Source organism: Brassica napus, chromosome A3 (genome assembly GCF_020379485.1).
Source record: "Brassica napus cultivar Da-Ae chromosome A3, Da-Ae, whole genome shotgun sequence".
NCBI lineage: Eukaryota > Viridiplantae > Streptophyta > Magnoliopsida > Brassicales > Brassicaceae > Brassica > Brassica napus.
The window spans coordinates 7,447,590-7,466,601 of NC_063436.1; the positions used below are offsets into that span (position 1 = coordinate 7,447,590).

At 32.0% G+C, this 19,012-nt stretch overlaps 2 protein-coding genes and 1 long non-coding RNA gene across 6 annotated transcripts; 2 read left to right on the forward strand and 1 right to left on the reverse strand.

Annotated features, from left to right (window-relative positions):
• Positions 1-9,412: 9,412 nt before the first annotated feature.
• Positions 9,413-10,699, forward strand: LOC106443391 (CLAVATA3/ESR (CLE)-related protein 6). Its single transcript, XM_013884954.3, has one exon. The coding sequence runs from the start codon at positions 10,177-10,179 to the stop codon at positions 10,417-10,419; it is 243 nt and encodes an 80-aa protein (XP_013740408.1). The 5' UTR covers positions 9,413-10,176; the 3' UTR covers positions 10,420-10,699.
• A 921-nt stretch (positions 10,700-11,620) lies between these two features.
• LOC106395264 lies at positions 11,621-13,760 on the forward strand. 4 transcript variants are annotated; one of them, XR_002660388.2, is made up of 4 exons: positions 11,876-13,099; positions 13,179-13,377; positions 13,526-13,555; positions 13,667-13,760. It is a non-coding gene; the product is annotated as an uncharacterized LOC106395264 (long non-coding RNA). The 4 variants fall into 4 exon arrangements; XR_007335799.1 differs by having other exon boundaries at positions 11,856-13,099; positions 13,179-13,555; positions 13,667-13,758; XR_007335805.1 differs by lacking the exon at positions 13,667-13,760 and having other exon boundaries at positions 11,866-12,437; positions 12,714-13,099; positions 13,179-13,576.
• Positions 13,761-15,849: 2,089 nt separating this feature from the next.
• Positions 15,850-19,006, reverse strand: LOC106443390 (phospholipase A1-IIbeta-like). The gene is made up of 3 exons (XM_013884953.3): positions 18,563-19,006; positions 17,732-18,098; positions 15,850-17,640 (listed from the first exon to the last, which is right to left on the reverse strand). The coding sequence occupies exons 1-3, from the start codon at positions 18,796-18,798 to the stop codon at positions 16,999-17,001; spliced, it is 1,245 nt and encodes a 414-aa protein (XP_013740407.2). The 5' UTR covers positions 18,799-19,006; the 3' UTR covers positions 15,850-16,998.
• Positions 19,007-19,012: the final 6 nt, after the last annotated feature.

The window sequence follows — 19,012 nt, forward strand, 5'->3', positions numbered from 1 at the left end:
AAACTGCATGTTACGTGTGAATTATGAATTATTCAACATTTTAAAGGTCTGTCTGTTTGATCCCATAAGCTATGGTAACTTGGCCTATGTATTTTTCTTTTTGGTTGAGATCGCCAGTGCAGTTGTGTTATCGCAAATTTTCCTTTCCAAAATCAAATATTATTTTTAAATGATGTGTATGGTGTTCAACTTAAATTTGTTTTCTCCAAACGGCACTATATATTTATTGCGAAAACATATTGCCAATACTTTTGTGATTTGTGATGTATTGGTGACATATACAGATTTAAACTTAAAATTATCTATCAAAAAAATCAAAAAAAAAAAATAAAGATATTTTTTTTTCATTTTCTTTGGTATAAGCTATTGAAATAATAAAGTTTGCGACTTACAACAGACAATAGTGTCAATAAAGGAAATCAAACGCTTATAATGGTTCTTACTCCATTTTCGAAACCCCGAGTCATCAAATGACTTCTCTTAACAAGAGTTGCAAAAAAGTGCGACATGGTCTCATTGGTATGTGTTGCGCAGTGTCTTATCAAATTTTCCCACTCTTATCAACATTAAAAAAAATCAAGACATGCATCGAGTTACCTATATTTTAGAAAGTCTATCTTTTGTCGGCTCAAAGTCTTGACAATGAATAAGAGTAGACCAAAAGTGGCTCCCTAAGTGTTCAGGTTCAATAATATATCCCACAATTTGCATACTGGATTGATCTGGTCTCTTGAGTTTGTAGGGGCCAAAACTAGAGAACGTGTGAGATATTGTCACTTCGATTTTGAATAAGGTTTAAGATTGCTTTCAGATTGTTTGTAACAATGTCAAACTATTATATTTAACATAACTATATAATTTTATGAAACTAAATCTGTTGTGTATTTTATCTAAGATTTTATTAATATTTTATTTTCAATATAAATATTTCGTGTAGCTATTGATTGGGAATGATTCAGCAAAAAACAGGATGAAATTTCATGTGTGGATTATTTCCGAACTCCAAACTAGTTCATTGGCCACAAAATCTAGTATTTGAAATGGAACTAAAGTTTGAAAGATTATGGATTTCAGTAATCCGAAGATAAACCAAACAAAGTAAATTAAGAAAATTCAGTTGCTTATTTGTTTGAAACTTTTGATAATTAAACTTTAAGATAAGTCTGAATCAGATAAGATCTTCATTTATTTTGCTATAATTCGTTTTGTGTAAAAGATTTGTTAGAATTCGTGTCATCAGCTGATGATATATATTAATGGTGTCTCCAGATTCCATGGTCGGTCTTAACTACTAATTTCAGGACCTAATTAGTAAATTGCACTTATCTATATAGATAGCTAGATCATATAAACTACTGGATGTCAAGCTTGATTATTTGACCCCGCGTGCAAAGTCATCAGCTGATACTGAAGAGTCATTCATAGTTGAAACAAACCTACACAAGATCAGCCTACTGCCTACAGTCCACATAAATACTCTTAAAATTTTTCAAACCTTACAACTAATGACTCTAACTGGAACTATTAAAAAGTAATATTTGTTACTTATGTTTTTTTTGAAATTGATAAAAACTAAATTGTTATAAAAAATCCTTAAATATAAGAAAATGACATGAAAATAGGTAAAGATATTATTCTTTGTAAATGGTGTATATAAAAATTCAAAGTTAGTAATTCTGTAAATCCATCACTTTATTATTTATCAAGTCTCTAAAATATGTAATTCATTTTTAAAAATTTTAGCAATATACAAAATTAGGAGTTATATATAATGCTCCCTTTGTTCCTGTATAAGATTTTTAGGTTAAAACACGCATATTAAGAAAATCATTGTTTTGTCTAAAAAATATCATTAAAACTATAAATTAATGTTAATCAACCAATTACAAAATAGATTATTAAATATAATTGATTACACAGTATTTAATAAAGTAAAAAATTACCTACAAAAATAAAAATATCTTATATATTGGAACAACAAAATTCTTTAAAACATCGTACATTTAGGAATACAGGGAGTTTGACGTAGAAGTCTCGGACCAAAATTCACATTAATTCGAATGATCTATGATGAACCAGAAATTCTTGATATAAAGATATGTTCGGTGTTCGACCAAAAAGATAAGTCAGTGACAAACCATACGTTTATTCAGTGTGACAAAACTCAACTTTGATCCTCTAATTTCAAGATAAATCTTTCAGCTGTTAGTTAAAATTCATCATACTCTTTTTTTTCCTTTTCTAAATAAATCGCTTACGGTCTAATCACTCGTGCAGCCTTATCTATTACAACTCAATGGTGCTATCAAATAACAATGTTTGTAACTATCTTTGAATTATTCCTAGACCTTAATGTATTAAGCGGAGACACATCGCCGGTGTGGGTCCCCGTTTAATCGTCACTGCCGAAAAGACAATATTTAAGTTAAAATAAAAGAAAGGAAAACATGAAAGGCGCACGTGGCCACTAGATTTTGCCCCCTGAATCATGATTCTTCGAGTCACATGAACATCACATTAACTCTTTAAGAGAGTTTAACCGTTTGTTTTAACGCCATCTGATTTCGCTTTATCAATAAAGTTTTTTTGGTGTAACGCTCTATCAATAGTTATGGTTCTATTCATAAAGTATCATTATATTAGTTGGAGCATAGAGATAGATGTTATGTAAAGTATCTATATTTGGCGCCGTCATTGCACGATGTAACGTATCTTCTTAATTTATTATGCATCCATTCTCTTGACATTTATATAATATATATATGTGGTGATAACTGATAAGTGATAACCGCGGTTTGTCCCCATTAACAGACGGCTAGCTATTTTAAGTTTTCGGAGATCAGCTGTACTGATCACGTTAGACCAGTTGTAGGTTAGCCGGTAAAGTATCTTTTTAGTTATGTATTTTTTAACTATGTTGTTTACGATCTTAATAACCGGGTCACATAAGAGTTATCTTCTTGTGATTAAAATTTTGTATGTACCAAGGCTTTTCTCGAGTGAGGACATGACCTTTTGATGTCAAAAAGAAACCTTCAAACTAAAATTGTAAGAAAAAACTATCAACCAACACACAGTAATAAAAATATCGTCACATTCATTTTAGTACCCAAGAAATTATTTAACATTAAAAGTTATCAACAAAAGATTTGTTAACAAAATTAACTACATATTTCTTAGTATATTAATCATCAAAATTGTAAACTATAATTCATTGGATGAATGATGTCGTGTTTGAATCATCGAAGTTTGGAAAAAGCGCGTTCATTTACCAAGTGAATTGTGGTCTGTATTTTTCAAATCAAAATATAATGTTCATAAAATAGGAGATGTTTGTAAACATTAAATTAACAATACTTATAGATGATTAACATATAATGTTCTTAATATATTAATATATTCATCTTTAAACCTTCAACCTAAAATTGAATGACCTTTTGATGTCAAGAAAGACATTCAACCTAAAATTGTAAGAAAAAACTATCGACCAACACTCACTCAGTAATAAAAATATCTCACATTCATTTTAGTACACAAATAAATATTTAACACTAAAAATTCTCAACAAAAGATTTGTTAACAAAATTAACTATATATTTCTTATATTATATCATCAAAATCGTAAACTATAATTCATTGGATGAATGATGTCGTGTGTGCATCATCGGAGTTTGGAAAAAGCGAGTGTATCGTTGTATGAATTGTGCTCTGTATTTTTCAAATAAAAATATAATGTTCTTAAAATATGAGATTTTGTAAATATTGAATTAAGAATATTGATACAAGATTAATTTGTTGCAAATTTTTAATTGAGATGTTTATATTACAAATATAGTTCAGAAATTTTAAATACTTTAAATAAATAAATATTGAGAATTTGCATCCAATAACCAAACAAAAACCCAAAATTAACTAACTAACCAATTTTACACTCTCTCTTATTTTCTCTTCCTATCTCTCTCTACCCTCTCTCTACAAAACTAATTTTCTTTTTTTTTTGGTTATTTCACAAATAACCCCTTAAATAAATATTGAGAATTTTTTTTTGTTAACATTGTATAGTTAAAGTGTTTTCCATTAGAGTTTTAATTGAAAATTCTAAAATAGATTTGCTGATGTTTTACTATTTCTACTGGTATCTGATATCGGGTCTTATATCTATAACATTTGTAACTTCTTCTTATAAGTAACATTTGCACTTATTCATTCATATAGTTAACTAAAAACGTAATTCAAAGAAAATTTGAATCGTTTTTTCTCTCTTCTACCTTTATAACTCATCTGAATTTCACTTGAATTCATAATACGGAAATACCCTATGATAACACTAAAAAAAAATTATGTTACAAATATAGACTCTAAAAATTAAAATGACCAAAATGTTTTATTAAAAAGGTAAATATACACTTATACTCGTAGGGTTAACTAATCCAAACCTTAGGATTTAGAGTTAATGGGTGGGGGATTTGAGATTAAAATTTAAAATTTAAAATTTTATAAATTAAAAAATAAATATTAAAAATTTGAAAATAAAATTTTTAAAAATAGTTTCAAAAAGTATTTTCAAATTACAAAAAGAAAATTTGAATTAAAAAATTAAAAAAATTCGAAAAAAATAAAAAAAAAATTTAAAAAAGTTGGAATTTGAAAACATATAATCTATACTATATAAAAAATATTTTTTTTATATATCTAGGGTATCAAGATCATTTTACCTATTAAATGAAATATTTTGATCATTTTCCTCCTTGTGGTCTATTTTTGTGATCAAATTTTGAAAATTGTCTATTTAGTAGAATTGTCCTTCGTAATATATATGGTATAGTTTTGCAAACTAGAAAAAGCGGATCAAAAACTGTATTACCTCACCAAACTTTTTGTTTAGAGTCTACATGCATTCTATTTTAAATTACAATATATATACAAAAGTTAGTTATTTTTATCAGAAGTTAAAAGGTGATTAAAACTAAATAATGGAATCTAGTACTAAGGTGCCTTCTTAGGTTTTGGAAGGACAAATAAAGTTTTGAAGGGGCATTGTCACTTTCATGCATATGCTTTACTTTTCTTAATCACAAAAAGTTATTCTTATCACATTAAAATTTACGGATACTAATGATGGAAATAATAAAAAAATATCATCAAGAAAATGTAGCACTTTGAATCATAAAACATACCTCAAAAGTGAGATGGTAACCTAAGATGTCATATGTGCACTGGATGGACCTGAATTAAAATTTCACTCACACAAATATCAATTTCTTTTCACCAGTAGCACTTTGATCTTAGCTCAACATTAAATTTAAGTCTGGCACTTATATTATGGCCTTGTATAATACACAAATAATTCTTTCAGTTTCCTAGTAGGAGCTAACGACTGATGGTCATACATACATACCATAACAAATATATTTGTCCACCAGTTCATACATTTTCTCGTTTTATTATAAATATATATAAATGTTATGTATTTTAAAATACTTTTTAATTAACGAAAGCACACACTTAGATCAGAGTTATGTTAACTTGGTTTTATGAAGGATTTTACTGCAAATAATCTTTTGACATGAATTAATCAATCACTACGTCTACGTGACACTTGGTTGAATCTTGAACTGGTCAAAAATCGTATTTAATCTCACGGTTTGGTTCTCAAAATATATATATATATATATATATCACGGCTGAAAGTGGAAACCCAAACCAAAGAGTGGAGAAGACTGATCGTCACAACTCACAGGCTCGCAGCAATATTTCTGCTAGTTGAAAGTAAACATATGTGTTGTGGACTTCATTTTTATCTTTCTGCTAGTTGAAAGAATTCAACTATCAACAATTCATGTAGTATTTTTTTTTTTTCAACAGCTTCATTGGAAGCATTCAACAGTTGAGAAAATAATAATTCAAAAAGCTCTTTGTAAATGCTGTAAGAGAATAGTCAAATAGAATTTAAGGGTATCAAATTTACTGACTTGTAATCTAGTCATGCAGCTATATTGGCTTTTCTCCAGCACCATCTTAAACTATTTTATGATTGTTGACATAATTCTTCTCGGATTATTCTGTTGTGTTACATTAAAATAATCCACACATACTTTTGTCGCCGTTGGTTACTTTATCTTTATCAGTTATAAAATTAATGTTTATAACCGAATAAAAGTACCCGCCTAAGAGGAGAGAGATAGTAGATCTAGGTTTCCGGCGAACGGCCGGCGCGTATGCGCGCGTGCCGTCGCCGGAGACTCTCGTGTTGCCGTCCGCTCTTTTGTGTCCGTGTCTCTCCGTCGTCCTATCCCGGCTTGCCTTGCCTGAGCTCTGGTTATTTCCACGTCCGGTTGGCGCTATCTCGTTAAGTGAAACGACATCTACGGTGGTTGGAAGACTGGTGGGAAGGCGCGGTCGTCTGGAGGCGGAAGTCCTTTTCCGGGGGATGAAGGCTACCAAAGCTCCATCGTCGCCGGCTCATGTCTCCGGGGGGTGGCTTGGCTTCTTCAGCAACGCCTCGTCGGTCTTGTCTCCGGGAGGCACAGGCTTCCATAGCCTTGTGTCGTCGGATCTAGTGGAATTAAGTGGTGGTCCGCCCAAGGTTCGGGTCGGGTTGATGGGTTTGTTTGTGGGTACGCGCGGCTCTCTGAAGTCGGAGGAGACCTCGAAGAAGATTGAGGATGCTCCCCGCGGAGAGGTAAGAAGGGTTGAAGGAAAGTGGTCTCGGTGGTGGCTCTATGTTTCGAGCGTCGGCGAAACGATGGTGACGACGCTCAAGAGAAGAAGAGCGGTGGTTCTCGGCTTGCCTGTCTAGGGTTTGATGTGATTCAAAGTCGGAGGAGATCTCTTTGGTTAGATGGATCTCTCCGCCGTGAAGATAGAGCGGTGAAGAACGGTGAGGTTTTCGTCGGAGGCTTGTCGGTATTTGAGCTCCGGCGAAGAGAGGGTTGTCGGTGAAAAGTCCCGGCGGTCTTGGGTCTCGGTCGCGATCAAGTCGAGGCGGGCGACGCGTGTCTCTCTGATGTTCCAGATCTCTACACGTGGCTCGATCCCCTGCCTCCTTGTCTCGCGTATCGGGCAAGCTGCCCGGTTTCCTTTATGTGGGCCGTAGGCCTTTTTCATGTCTTTTGGGCTTCGGCAGTAAATCTTGTAACCCATGTTTCCTTTGGGCTTTTTGTGTTAGGTTTTTTTTGTTTTGTGGGCTTGGCCCTGTTTTTAATAATATAACAATTTGGGAAAAAAAAAAAAACCGAATAAAAGTGAAAGTGGATAAACTTTGTTGGGACCTACTGAGCATGTGAATATAAGTCGGTCCGACATAATATTCCATGTGGACAATACGTATATTTGTCGACCTTTTGACCTTCAATTATTATAGTATATCATTTGTTTTACTTCAAAATTAACTCTTTTTTTTTTGAAACTGTACTTCCAAATTAACTTTTATTTTTCCATTTTAGTAAAAGGAAGTGAAAGCATTTTTATATTTCCATAAGTAAACTACAAGAATGCATAGAAACACCAAAATTAGTTGGCAGAAAAGTTTCATTATTAGAAATTCAATCAGTACACCAACTGAGTCAGACTCGATAAATATTCTTTTCGCAAATAAACCCTTAGGTCCATAGCTTATATTACATTGATGAAACATGAAAATAAAAGGTTACAACACCATATACATGTTTTTTTTAACAACCATATACATGTGTTGGACACGAACAGAGATCAAATGGGTTTTAGATAATTTGTCGGCCAAGTTAACTGAAAGAAAAAATAATACCTCCCACATTTTGTCACTTGTATTCTTTTTCGACGTGATCCGGCAGAATAAATGTTTCTTAGTCACTCTTTTACATGGCTTTTTGCTGTTCAACGTATAGTCTCTATTATGAGAACTTACCAGCAATTTCAGATATTCATAGTCTCTATTTTGCTGTTCAACGTATAGTCTTTTTGCTGTTCCACGCATATGTGAGGAAATCTACAACAAGATAGTAAGAGAAGAACATCATCTTGCTTCTGCTCGAGCTCGTGATCAACAAGAAACAGTTAGGTTTCTTGTTTGTCGTGATAACCAAACAGTGTATGTTGAGGGTACTCGTCATTTACAACAAACTGTCTCTGAAACAACCAACAACTCAGAAACGCAACATAGAACGGAGAACATGATTCTTAGGCGTTGTATGCTCTGCTCTCACTCTGGAAGAATAGGTCATATGATAAGTGTAGCGTAATAAACACTCAATATTTTTTTCTTTTCAAAATAGCATTACCTAAGGGTAACTTAATTGAATTATAAACTTTAAGGTAATATTATGTATTCTTACACAGACGATTAAAAAATTATTTTAAGTGTTTTTGAATAATTTCCATTAATTATTTTCCGCGTAAACCGCGATCCATCGGGAAATAGAAAAAAAAATTGACTTCCGTTGGGAATCTATCATGAACACGAAAAAGATCTGAAAAGTGAAATTTTCGACAGGGGAATTTTTAATACATATTTACCCCAAAATTTTATTAGTGTATATATCTCTCTAAGAACATGCAAAATGCCTCTCTCTCTCTCTCTCTCTCTCTCTCTCTCTCTCTCTCTCTCTCTCTCTCTCTCTCTCTCTCTCTCTCTCTCTCTCTCTCTCTCTCTCTCTCTCTCTCTCTCTCTCTAAATCATTCCAAATTATGTAAATTTCATTTTAATAGAGATTGTTAGACAAAAACTTTGTTAGGTTGTTGGTTTAAGTGACTTGGAAGTTAGTTTTAAAGATTTCAAATTTAGATTTAAGATTGAATCGTAGTTTAAGATTTTTGTTGCTTGTGTTTGATTTTGTTAGTTCTAAGAAAGATATTTATTGTTAGTGTAAATATTTATCAGTTAAAATTTTTTTTTTGTTTATCAAATTTTAAAAATGTTTTTCAATATAAACTTTTTGTATATTTTCTATTAATTATGGTATTTTTTAAATTATTTTTCCAAACGTTTTACTGTATATAAATGTTAACTTTATAACAAGAACTTATTATGTTAAAAATGTTTAAAACTATTTTTTATAATTTTCTACAAGTTAGTAATAATATATTAGAAACGTTTTTCCTTTTTAAGTATATTTTTATATTTTAAAAGATTGATTTTATTGTTAAGTTTACCAGTTAGCAATAGTATATTAAAAAAAAACATTTTTCAAATGTTCTTAACTTGCTTTTTAATATTTCAGTTATTACAATATATTTTTTATACTTTCAAATATTTTTTAAAAAATATTTAAAATATTTTTACTTCTTACTAAAAACAGTTAAAAAATTTCTTATTAAAAGCATATTTATAATTTGTTAGTTTAGGATTTTTTTATAGATTAAGAATATAGACTATAATTATTTTGAAATTTTTTTATATAAACTCTATTTTCGGTATATTTTATTAACAATATTACTATTTTATTTTATTTTAAATAAATGGAAAAATGTATTTATTTTTTGTGAATTTTCAAAATTTTCTACGAAAAAATTCTCAGAAATACTTCTGGCACACTAAATTCATTAGAAATTTATTTTAAAAAAATTTAACGAATTCCGGGCGAAAAAAATTACTGACTGTAATTGTTCGTCAGGAACCATCAAATTTTTTTTTTTGCAGAATTCCCAACTAATTTTTTTTTCGACGCCCTAATCCTAAAATGTTCTCCGTCGAAAACCGGCAGTTTCTTGTAATATCTGGACTAGTTGACATTTATTATGTTATCCTAGTGAACCTTATGTCTAACATTTATTAGTTCTATATGTTAACCATACCTATATCGGTACATGTAAAGTAAATTCCTAATGGCCCTTGAAATATAGATTCTCATTCCTTTTATTGTGTTACATCAGTTGAATAACCCAAAAAATTATCGTAATTAGTGTCTTTTGCGTGTGCGTGCATGAGTTTTATAATCCAAAATTTTTGAGTCGGATTTGGCTTTCATTTTATTGTGGATCCCATCGTGTTCTCTCCACTGACCCAACCTACTCAGTCCTTAACATGTTCTCATATTTTGTGTCTCATTATCTATAAATAGAAATATCTCACTGCAACAAGTCATCATATCTCTCTCAAGTCTCAACTTCAACTCATTTTGCAATTTCCCTCTTTCTCTTTCTCTTTCACAATCTCTTACAAACCCCACAAGCTACCTTTCTTCTCCTTAATCACCTGTTATGGCGAATTTAATCCTTAAGCGAACTCTTATCATGCTCCTAATCATATTTTCATCACCAATCTCTCAGGCTCGAATCCTTCAGGCAGATCGCGTCGCAAACATGGGAAATATAGATAGTCAGGTTCTCCTACGTGAGCTCGGGTTTGATCTCTCCAAGTTCAAAGGTTATAACGACGAGAGGAGGTTTTTAGTGGATTCGGACAGGGTTTCACCGGGAGGACCGGACCCGCAACATCACTGAATGGCCGTTACGGAAATGATACTTTAACGGCGATCCAAGCACAAATAATTGTGACTGGTCTATGCAAGTCATTGGATATCACTACTTATATGCTTTTTTTCTCTTTTTAACTTAATAAATCTTACGTACAGTTTTGTTGTATCAAGGTAATAGTATTCTCGTACCTAGCTCCTTACAATACATCGAACTTTGTTTTCCTGTATGTTTTCCTGTGTCTACAATGAGTTACATTTTATGTAACTACAATTGGCTTATAAAGAATGTTCCCCGGTCTTTTCTCGTTTGAGTTTTACTTTTTCATTTATAGGGAAAAACGAAAGGTAGATGAGTTTTAGAATAATAATGATTGTAATTAGCACTTCGAAATGCGTATGATCAAAATAATACTTTTAATGATTTGATGGTCAAACTATTCATTTAAAAAAATATAATATATTAACAAAACTGCAATAACCAGTGTAAGGAAAATTTTTTAAGCTTACTCAAATGATATTATGTGATATTAATGATTCAAGAGAAACGCCAGAAAATCATGTATTTATTGATTTAATAGCATACCTAATGTAAAATATTATATTTTTTTTCTAAAATAAAGTTATATGGAAACGGTTTTGCTCCAAAACCCTACTCTATTTTGGAATAGAAAATAAAGTAACGAACAAACAAAATGCATATTCTATTTATGTAGTAAACTTATCTTTTATTTCATTATGGAGTAGAAAGTAAAATGCGGTAAAACATTTTTTTTATCACAAACACTATTTAAAAAAAAAATATAAGAGCATGTACAATTTTTTCTAAAAATATATATATATATATAGTGAGACTGAAAATGCTTTAAATGGCTTTATAAGAGCATGTACTATTTGTATTACATTATTTTCATCCTACTATATAATGTCGAGCTTTGAGTTTTACATGATACTGGATACATTCCTTTAGCTAATGTGAAATTTATTTGGTGAATACATATTTTAAGGTTTCACAAATGAATGTTTGCGTATAAGAAGTGCTGTCATCAACTACATATTTCTATTTGTATAAAGTAACCGATAATAAACAAGACTATTACATTATGGAAACAGTTTAGTGCACTCTTAAAATATAGAGTTTCGCCGACATCAACTACAGTGTTGGAAATTTGAGAGGTTCAATTTTTTTTTTTTTTTTTTTTTTTTTGAGAGGTTCAAATTGTAAGACTATGAACTTAATAAATTGACATATGCTCTAACAAAAATATTATTCTCGACGCGCGCATATATGTATTATGTTGACTTCATTTAAAAACGTACTTATTTATCAATTGTTGATATATATTCTCGACTTGACATCCTCGACTTGACATTCTCATATCAGTCGAGGAACTTACTTTCACCCGTTGAAACCTTGGAATATTAATGCTTCGTGACCTATATATGACGACAAGAATCTATATATATAAAAAATTGTTGGTCTCACTCCTGCTTTGCCACGTGGAAAGTCGATGTTTGATAGGCCGACACGTGTCCCTCTCTTCGGGATACTCTGCGTTTCATTAAGTAACCAGCGACATTTATTGGGCTTAGTTGAGTTTGGTCTTTACGCTTTACTCAAGTGACCGAGCCCAATATTGAGTAACCTTTATCTCCTCTACCGCGTCTGATCGAAATTTAGGGTTCTTCTATTGGTGGATTCGATTACGCCGGTCGAGATTCTTCTTCATTAGTCGAAAAAATGCTTCTGTTTCATCCCATTTAACCTCTTCTTAACTCGAACAACCACTATATAGCCATCAATGTGAAGTTCTGTCTTGCGAGTCTGGTTTTCCTCCTCTGAAAACCATCACCTCAATCCCTCAAAACCAACCATTAAATTTATTTTCTGAGAACTGGCTAGCGCATCAATTTTCCTTTCTGATTTGAAGACCGGACGATGCTCCTCCACCGTTGAATTGCGGTTGATCCGTTTCTGGGAGGCCAGGAACGTCTTGAGGCGGTGGCGAACTCAGGGGAGTGGATAAGCTCATACTGGATTCACAGGTTGTTATGTATCATAGCTTGCGTTCATAATTTTAATTTTTTTTCCGGCGTGTTAAATCCGCCTTATCAAGTTTTTCTATTTAGATATTTGTTTGACGTTTTATAAATGAGGAATATTTAGTCCGTGCGTTGATTGTTCTGTCATATTTTTTTAATGTTTCTGTCATGTTGAATCCTTATTACCAAGTTTACTGTTTACATTTTTGTTTGACATATTTTGAATAAGGCAATTTAAAACCGTTTGTTGATTGTTCTGTATATTCATGTGGGTTTGAGGCAACCATTGCTGCGACTTGCTTGCTTGGAAAGCCTGCAATGATAATCATGACATACCAGAAGATGTAGATATACCATTGTATATCGAACCTTCAACTTGATCACTTTTTGACGGTTGTAACAACTATAAACGCAAGACGGGTCAAAGCAGAGATTATATGCACACTCATCATGAAGTACCCAGAGAATTGGTTGCCACTAATCGAAGATGATTTGGAAATAATACGAGGTTACAGGTCAGGAAACATTGAGTTGCAGTTCAGTGTTGAACGAGAGAGAACGGAGGAAAGAAGTTTAGGATGTTAAGAACAAAAGTGAATCATAGAAAGCTTAGTAAGTGTGCTTCATACACAACCTGGAACAGTACCATGCCAGTTTCTGTTGAGGTTACTGAATCAACTTTATAAATGTAGAAATGATCATTTTTTAATGCAAACGATGAATGTAAAGCTATGGTTACTGCAGCTAGGCTCGCATATTTCGATGGTGACTAACGGCCAAGCGCAGCAGAGGATCTTATATACCAAATAAGTCAATAAGAAGATGGCACAAAGAGAAAAAAGAAAGTAATGATCAAGAAAACAATTACCAAAAAGTCTCTAAAAGCTTCTGGACATCTGATTTATCTGGGAATGCTTCTAAGGATCTGCTGCTAATGCATAAAGTAATTTTTACTTTCTATAAAATAATTTACAATCTTTTATGTTCGTTTGTTTTCCTTTTGCGACAACTGAGGACTTTTTTGCTGTCCACTTGCAAACTTCTTGCACATATTGTTGTACGGTGATGGTATCTTGAATTGTTGTATGCAGTCGGTGCAAATACTGTCAGATTTGTGATAAGTGAGAGCTCCTCCTTTCTCTTTTGCTCTTTGATTTTTATAATATTTTTTGTTGTTGTTGTATCGTACATGAGAATATTACTGATTAAAAAAATGTTATCCTCCCTTTCAGGTCTTATGAAGCTAAACAGAGGCGTGAAGACATGAAGACATCCTGTTAATTTCAATGATACACGTACATTATAAACCGATGTCGAAATATATTGAAATATATTGAAATTTTTTTGTAATGCTCAGGTTTAATTATTAAAATATGATATTTTTACTAATTAGAGTTACATTTCTCAAATATATTGTTTTAAATATAAACAAAAGTAGGTTAAATTTATATTTTCACATACACAACAATTCTGAAAGCTCATTAAAATTTGCTAAAAATAAACGTAGTTATTATTATAAATTAGAGTTATAAACCCGCGCTCAGTATATATATATTTTTAAATATAATCCATTAGAGATTCAAAGTAATCCTTTGCTTTATGATCCATTAAATATAATCCTTAGGTTTATGATTCATTAGAGATTCAAAGTAACAAAATAAATTCGCTTTTCAGTTTTGAAAAGATAATTATGAGTTAAAAATGAAATATTACTATCCAATATTCATATATGTATCTCTTTCCTCAATGTAAAACATAATATCTAACTATTACAAAACATTTATATATAAAAAGATTAATATATTTTTTTTGTCAAAAGGTTAATATATTTTTATGAGATTATTAAAATATCATCATATATATAGATGTTTTTTTAATGCCACTGTAAAAAACGTATTTTATTTATTTATTCCATAAAAAATATTAACAGTTAGCCATTAAACTAAATTATTTTAACAAAACAATTAAACAACCACAAAATGAAGCTCACGGAGTTGTTATAATGGAGTTGTGATAATCAGTGGCAGATCTAGAATATTTTTATAGTGGGGACATATATTATTTAAATATAAAATAAAAATACTTATTACAATTATTTGTTCATATAAAACATATTCTGTTCAAATTTTGTTAAATAAGAACTATTATTACATAAACAAAATTTTGAGAATATATATATATATATATTAGTTTAAAATTTATTTTCTATTATAATATATTTTTTTAATTTTTAATATCATTAAAGTAAATATACATTCTGAGAAATATTTACATAATAGATAATTAAATTAAATGATTAAAATAAAACTTGGTAAAAAGAATATGCGAGAAAAAAATGGAAGAGTATGCGAGCAATATATCATAGGACATACCGACATAGATTCAAAAATATGTGGAAATCATTAAAATAATGACATTTATGGGAGAGGTAAATTAGGAAATAGTTTTATGATTTATGTTGGAAAGAAAAAAAGTTTAAAACAAAACAAGATCGAATTAAAAACGTGACTAAACCATAAATGAACGGGGCAAAGACTTTTAGTTAGTGGGGGCAGTAGCCAATAACGTCAGCTTTAAAATTTTTATTCTGGTAACATATTCAATATTTTTAAAATTTCACTGTGGGCAGCTGCCCCCTCCCTGCTTCATGTAGATCCGCCCATGGTTATAATATATATTAGCCGACCATTTTTTCATTGAAACTGTACTCACACAAAAAAAATTACACCAGTATTATATAATATTAAACCTTTTCAGATTAGATGTCGTTCTAATTTTTTCACATTAATTAAGAAAAATGTTAAATGTTCCGTTTAGTCGTTTACCCCTATTTAGTTATTTAAAATTTATTAATTCTTTTCTACTATTATGTAAGGATTAAACAAAATTAACACATATTAATTTGAAAGCATACAACCTCACTCACACCACATCTAATTTTTCATGCGGTTGACCTCTGGTAATCATTTCCTCGCACACATCATTTAGTAAAGCAAACAACACTTACACATATGAGTTCCAAAGCAAATCTAACACACTACCAATAAGAGCTAAACCATATTTTCCCCAAACATCTTAACAACCATAAACATTATTATACATTTTTTTTTCATATCCTAACATAAAACACATGCAAAGAAAACATACAATAATATAGACATATACATCATATGTAAATCATATCCCGCCCGTAGGGCGGGCCGATCCTAGTGGTAAGTAAGAAAAATTTAAGGTGAGTGTATTGAATATATTTAAAAAGTTGATTTTTGAACTTAAACTTCAAAAATGTGTTCTTAGTCTAGTGGTTCATTTAGGAGGAAAATAATTTCATGCAGACAATCCGGGTTATCCCCTTGATACCGGCCACATTTTTTTCTCAAAAAAAAAAAAGATTTCTCAAAACTTCCAGCTAATCTTAATATATATTTACACATAAACAAACTTTCAGCTTACATAAAAAATATAATGGATGTTAAACATATATATTAAAATAGCATATTTTGTATTTTAGAAAATAAAAATTTTAAAGATTATTAAACAAGATAATTTAGAATATGAATATTAATAATAACAGTTAATCCTAATAATTTTATTTTGTTGAAGATATTTGTCTAATAAATTCCTGAAAAATTAACATACGACATATACAAAATTTACTTACATAATATTATAGATTTTGTTTTAAAAGAATGTTAAATTTATTCAAATAAAAAAAGGCTTTTGTACAAACTAATGCAACTAAGATCTAGTTTGTGAAATTTTTGAAGCCAAAAACAGCACTAATGTCTATTCTCTAGCTTCAAACCAAAAACCATAAAATTATAGATTTGTTTTGTTATGCCAGCATTTTAAAACGGGACAATGAAACGGTTGTTAGACATCTTAAGGTTTTATGACATAATTGTTGAAGCTATGTTTCACTATTGGGAAAGCATATTAGAAATTGTCGTTCTTTCAGAAAATGGGCCTGCCTGATACTTGCCATTCTTTATATTGAGTGCATCTGAAAATATGAAATGGGCCTTGCTCACGTTGCTTCCAGGGCAACATGATTGTTTATCCAATTAGTAAACCTACTTCAATAACCCACAAAAGTCCACAACAACGATACTCACTAGCACAGTCTTGTTTATTGTTAGAATTTACTGTTCTAGCTCAGGCTGTGCTGCACAGCATTGTGTTTGTGGAGACATGGATTTTTGAATCTCCCCAATAACCTCATAAACACCCACCAAAACTTTGAAGGTTATAAATACGACTCTATGGGGTTGTAATTTATTCACTCACACAATGGCCAATGCATATCCTTGTTACTTGTGCGTGACTATACTAGTGGAGATCGTATTAGGGTTGATCAAAGCTCCAATTCATGTTATGGAGTGGTTCACATCCACGATACCTTGTTGATCTTCTTCTTCCTCTTTTTCCATGTACATAAATAATCATCTTCTCTCGATTTGGTGCTTCAGACGTTATTTGTTTGAGAATACGTAACATTCTCTTGTTCTTTTACTGCTTCAAAAGGATTTTGTGAATGTTAATTAAACATGTATTATAGATATATTCATAGTAATTCGCATTCGTCCTTTTCTTCTTCTTGATCATTCTTTGCCATATCTCCATTAAGAATCCATGTCCCATCATTCGCTTGAACCATACCTCTGTTCTCAAGAACCCACCAATGCCCAGGCACTAAGTACTTATCTTGAAGAGCATCTAATTCCTTGTTGACCAGCGCGATATCACGGTTAATCTCCAGCTTGAACTCCGCTTGGTTGTGTTGTGTCCCCGCCACGCCGTGCAAGTAAGCCTCCAGGTTATGGAAATGTGCCAAGTTTAGAGACCGTTTCAAGTACTCTGATTTCAACGTGTTGATCTCAAGCTCCTCCCCTACATCTGTGAACCTGAACACCGGGTAATGCGGAATGAGATCCGGAACATTTGTAATTCTCAAGATGTTGAGTTTTTTTAGAGACTCGACCAGTCTTCTGAAGTTAAGGTCACCGATGCGGGGACTGCCAAAAGCAAAAACCGTGACACAAGAAAGCGTGTCTCCAAGACTTGTTGTGGTCTTAGGCCATTCGTTATGGAGAAAGTCTGTGGCTGATAAAATAGATAGAACTGCGCCCAAGCTATGGCCTGTAAAGGTGATACTAATCTCTTCATGTTTGTACAATTCTAGTAACCTTTTGAGCTCTCCTTGAACCTAAAAACCAAAAAAAAACAACCAACCAGTCGCAACAATCCCAAAGTCTGAATGTGAAGTTAGTAAGGGAAAATGTTTTATTGAGAGACACCTGTTCTTGTGCACTGGTCTTGTCAAAACGTGAGTGTGTATTAGAGGTTGTGTAAAGAGACAGCCAACCATTGGCAATGCGAGGAGGGTCATTTGGATCATTCGGGTCAGTAGGAGGGAAAACCGAGGTAGCTAATTCAAGTGGAAAATCAAAATCGTTAGCCCATTCGTACAACTGCATAGTCCCTCGCCATGCTACAACAATGTCTCTTCTCCCTAACAACTCCTTGCCTTCGTCTGTAGACACCGCAGTGTAACCTAACCAGTTAGAATCTTTGTTCCATGCTTCCCTTGACAATGAGTTGATTAAGAAACATTCCGGTAACCTTATCGACGATGTTCCATATATGTACTTAGTCACCTCGTACCTGGAGATACCATTTTCTCACATGTTTTATATAGTGGTGGGCACAGAAACTAAACCAAAATTTCTCAAACTAAAACCATATTATCAAAGCCTGTCATAAGCATAACAAAATGAAACATTAGTTTTTGAACATCATTAACGGGGAGTATTATATAATCAGGGCCGACTTAGTAGGAATTAAGGGCGTAGAGTGCAACCATCCTAGGATCCACTCCAAATCTAGTAATATTTGGGGTCTTGATTCTTTACATTAGCATGTTTTGTATATATTTGGAGAATATTAAAACATGACATTATTAATTGTAAGTTGAAATATCAAATAGAAATGTGTTTTTTACAGATGCTTGAGTCAAAAATCTCAAAAAACATAAATTAAAAACTAACTATAGGGCTCTGAAATATTTTTTTTCCGAGGGAAGTGGAACTATTGAGCCGGCCCTGCATATAAGTAGATATATCGGCTACCTGAAAGGGTTGGCTTTGAGGTAGCCGGTACGAGCAAAGAGCTCTTCCTTAGTGTAGCAGCTGTCTCCTACATATTTGGACCGGCGGTCACTATTAAAGGTAACGTATCCGACCTCAGCCATGTCTCCATAGTGGAGGATGTAACGGCGTAGATCCAAGTCAAGAGGATCAAGTAGGTCTTTCCATTTGCTATTGCCGCTCAATTCCTTCCATCTCTTAGCAATATCTCCCACCATTTTCACTTTTATTTTGATCCAAACCGAACGTCCTCCTCTTCCTTTCTGTTGCCTTGTAGAATTTGTTGGTGTTTTCAAAATGTTTGGATAGTTTATGCGTGAAGTATTGGTCCTTAATACATGCTCTTCACATAAGTTTTGCCGGCCTTTTGTTAAAGATTTTAAAGTATGGACGTTATAATAGGTTGGATGAGATATTAATATACAAATTTGT

Coding starts and splice junctions, on each gene's coding strand:
- LOC106443391 (XM_013884954.3), top strand. CDS start 10,177: ATGGCGAATTTAATCCTTAAGCGAACTCTTATCATGCTCCTAATCATA.
- LOC106443390 (XM_013884953.3), bottom strand. CDS start 18,798: ATGGTGGGAGATATTGCTAAGAGATGGAAGGAATTGAGCGGCAATAGC. Junction 18,099..18,562: donor CTCAAAGCCAACCCTTTCAG/GTAGCCGATATA, acceptor TGGTATCTCCAG/GTACGAGGTGACTAAGTACA. Junction 17,641..17,731: donor AGACCAGTGCACAAGAACAG/GTGTCTCTCAAT, acceptor TTTGGTTTTTAG/GTTCAAGGAGAGCTCAAAAG.